The sequence below is a fragment of the Pyxicephalus adspersus genome, chromosome 2, assembly GCF_032062135.1.
Source record: "Pyxicephalus adspersus chromosome 2, UCB_Pads_2.0, whole genome shotgun sequence".
Classification (NCBI taxonomy): Eukaryota; Metazoa; Chordata; class Amphibia; order Anura; family Pyxicephalidae; genus Pyxicephalus; species Pyxicephalus adspersus.
Window position 1 is genome coordinate 1,317,471 of NC_092859.1, and position 3,593 is coordinate 1,321,063.

A 3,593-nucleotide genomic window follows, 5' to 3' on the forward strand; every position below is an offset into this window, starting at 1 on the left:
AGGTGGAAGGGGTGGGTATGGTTGGCTCGGTGGGCAGAGACATCATGTCTGATAGTAGGTGGCAATGTCTTGGGCAGAGAAGGATGTTGTGGGGGGCAGTAGGTGTGGGGTTTAGGGGGTAATTGTAGAGAAGAGGTTGCGTGGGTTGGAGGCTTGGGAGGAAATGACTGCGGAGAAATAATTTTGCTTGGTGACAGTGAGATTGTCAGCTCTTGTGTACACTCACCGGTTTGTCTGTCCCCCTGTTGGCTGGCGGTGTCCCCGGTCTCGGGTTGGATGTGGTTCTTGTGTGGTGGGGTCTTTGATCCATTCTCTGGGAAGGTTGATAAATCACATTAGTCATTTGTATGGTCTGTGACAATCTTACCTCTGTGTTTAGGGCAGACATTGCCAGGTGTAACCTCATGGGGGCGCTATGTGACCGGCACATTATTAATACATTGTCAACCCAAGGAAGAACACTGCGATCATAGCCAATACCATAAGATTAGTGAGGTGGGGGATCAATCAGAGGTGACACACATTTAGTGGAGGGGGATTGCTTTCAGACAGTCTGTCTCTGACTGACTCTCCCCTATGGGGAGAACTCTTACCCACTCCATTCTGGACAGGATGTGCGGCTGCTACTTCCTGTTCATCCAATACCGTTCCATCCTCATCGGCGACTCTCCTGCGGGATGTTCTCGGCCGGTTCCCACCACCGTTACGAGCAGGGAGGGAATGGTCGCCTTGCCCTGGGGGTCAGATAGTAACAATTTCTATACAAACAGCGATGTGTAAATGTGCGTCATTTACTTGGGGAAGAGATGGCAGCAGGGAACACTAAAGGAAGAAAACAGGCCAGCAGGGGGCAGCATAGTGGTGCATTATGGGTAGAAGCATGCCAGCAGGGGGCAGCAGGGTGTATTTATAAGGCAGGCCAGCAGGGGGCAGCAAAGTGGTGGGTTATGGATAGAAGCAGGGCAGCAGCATAGTGTATTATGGGTAAAGGCAGGCCAGCAGGGGGCAGTATGGTGTATTATGGATACAGGCAGGTGAGCAGGAGGCAGCATGGTGTATTATGGGTAGAAGCAGGGCAGCATAGTGTATTATGGGTAAAGGCAGGCCAGCAGGGGGGCAGTATGGTGTATTATGGGTAAAGGCAGGCGTGCAGGAGGCAGCATGGTGGTATTATGAGTAGAAGCAGGCCAGCATGGTGTATTATGGGTAAAAGCAGGCCAGCAGGGGGCAGCATGGTGTATTATGGTAGAAGCAGGTCAGCAGGGGGCAGCATGGTGTATTATGGGTAGAAGAAGAAGGCCAGCAGGGGGCAGCATGGTGTATTATGGTAGAAGCAGGCCAGCAGGGGGCAGCATGGTGTATTATGGTAGAAGCAGGCCAGCAGGGGGCAGCATGGAGTGTTATGGGTAGAAGCAGGCTAAATAAAAATATTAGTTTTCTGCAAAAGTTCTGGCTGAAAAAACACCTCCCTGTAATAATTCCTTTCACCACTAGATGTCCTCATACCTCCAGGATTAATGTCACCCAGTCTCATTCAATCCACAATATTCAGTGTAGCGGGGGTCAGGGACCTCCCTCCCGGGGAAAGGGGTTACAATGCACCAACAGTGCAAAGGTCCTCCTATCAGCACTGCCGCCCTCATCACTGAGGATTCTCAGGCACGGTCATAAAACTCACCGTAATTTCCTCGCCCTCTACCGGCCACAGAGGCGAAGGTTGTATTCCCATCTAACTGTCCTGCAGCCCTTTCCTTCTCCACCCGCAAGGGGCCGATACGAACCCCACCGCCAACGCTCTTCAGCTGATCCTCAATGTGTAGACGCTGCATGCGAAGCTGCTCCAGGTCCTGGATTGGGGTGGAGAGATGGGGGGGGGGGGGGGGGGGGTGATTATTAGGAGGGGAGAACCAAGGGGGATGTAGCTGTATTTTACAGAAAATCTGTTCAGCAGGGGCCCCATTTATTTTCTTGATTTGTTTCACTCTATTACCAGGGGCCAATGATCCAAGCCCCATCCCTGGGGACAGCACCCCCATTTACATTGATAACTGGAGCAGGGCATGGCAAGTGTTGGGGTTGAACCTGGCATACAAATCATAGGACATCAGAGAGATCACAAAGTACCAGCAGGGGACCTTCCCCTCCCACACCCCATCCATAACAAAAGCTGGAGATCTAAATTTACAGGGACCCTTTCCTTTACCCCCATAGAGCAACTATTGGGTCACCTCTCCCCCGCCCCTGGGGTAACACATTATGAAAGCCCTGACCAGATTTTACAAGCTTACACATGGCTATAGATTCTTCCCCCATAATGATAGGGCATTGCCAGCCAATCACTAAGCCCCAGACCTGTCACATGGAAAAGGGGGTTAGGTCACATGACTGCAGATATGGAGCTGAGTGGGGAAAGGTTGGCACATGCGGTTGGTAAGGGGGGGAGGGGGGGTTATGTGACCATTAGGAACTGCAAGGGGCAAATAAAGCTGTCTGTGTACTGAAAGGTCTGGGTAACATAAAAATAAGTCCTAGCAGCCCCGCTGTATATAACCAATGGGATTGTCCTATCAGACAGCTGCAGGCCATTTGGTTAAACTCGTCACAATCTTACGGTCTATGGTCAGTCTGCTGTACAAGGAGACCATCGTGTGAGTGGATAACAGGAGGAAGGACGGCCAATCACAGGACAAGTAAGACATTCCATACAATGCAGACGGAGAGAGACAGACAGACCTGAAGATAAGCGATTTGGTACTCCAGGAGGGCCAGGGCTGTGCTGATGCTGTCCCGAGTCCCCACGAAGATGAACGGCACCAAACCCTGCAATGGAGAGAAGATGACAGAATGGACGATCAGAACCCCGACAACCCTGAACCTTACACCTCTTAGCCACCCCAAGGCTGCAGTCAGGTGGGGCAGGAGCACATGTGCGTCCTCAGATAATACGACTTTCATGGAGGCTTATATAAGAGGATTGGGGGCTCCCAATGTACTCATCACGGAGGGTTGAGGACACAAAGTATCCCTAGGTGTATAATCATTGCTTTTCCTTCTGCTGATGATCACCAGGCCAGCTCAGAGCCTAACCCCCGGCCACCGAGAGCTGCTGTACATGGCCTGGCTGTATATATGGTGGTGTCCTTAGTCCGGGGGGGGCAAAGATTTTGCAAGGAGGGCCAGATTTGGTGAGATGAAGATGTATGGGGGCTGACCATTCAGCCTGACATTCTTTGAACCATGAATGTGTACTGGTAAGCTTAGTCACTCTTCTCATGCCAAGCACCATAAGAGTTTCTTTGTGTTTTATTATATACACACACACACACACACACACACACACACACACACACACACACACACACACGATTATGACCAAGGCCACCCTGATTCCCTGATTTAAAGAAAGTTCTCTGGATGGAGTCTGGTGTCAGAGCAGGCTCCATGCAGAGAACGTTCCTGGATTCAGAGTGGCCATGGTCCCTACTACAAATGTAGGAAATTTATTGTACACACACAGGCCACATATTATTCATTTTACAACAGAGGCTGCGGGCTAGTAAAAACCTGAACAGGGGCCGCAATTGGCCTGCAGG

The 3,593-nt window shown here is 51.0% G+C and overlaps 1 protein-coding gene across 1 annotated transcript in view; it reads right to left on the bottom strand.

Annotated features, from left to right (window-relative positions):
• Window positions 1–226: 226 nt before the first annotated feature.
• LOC140324875 (RNA-binding protein FXR1-like) overlaps window positions 227–3,593 on the bottom strand; it is a gene marked incomplete at both ends in the record, with an annotated part of 6,735 nt that continues 3,368 nt past the window's right edge. Inside the window, 4 exon segments of the mRNA XM_072402997.1 lie at window positions 227–313; window positions 594–734; window positions 1,679–1,847; window positions 2,734–2,820. Of these exon segments, the coding sequence (XP_072259098.1) occupies window positions 227–313; window positions 594–734; window positions 1,679–1,847; window positions 2,734–2,820 (484 nt within the window).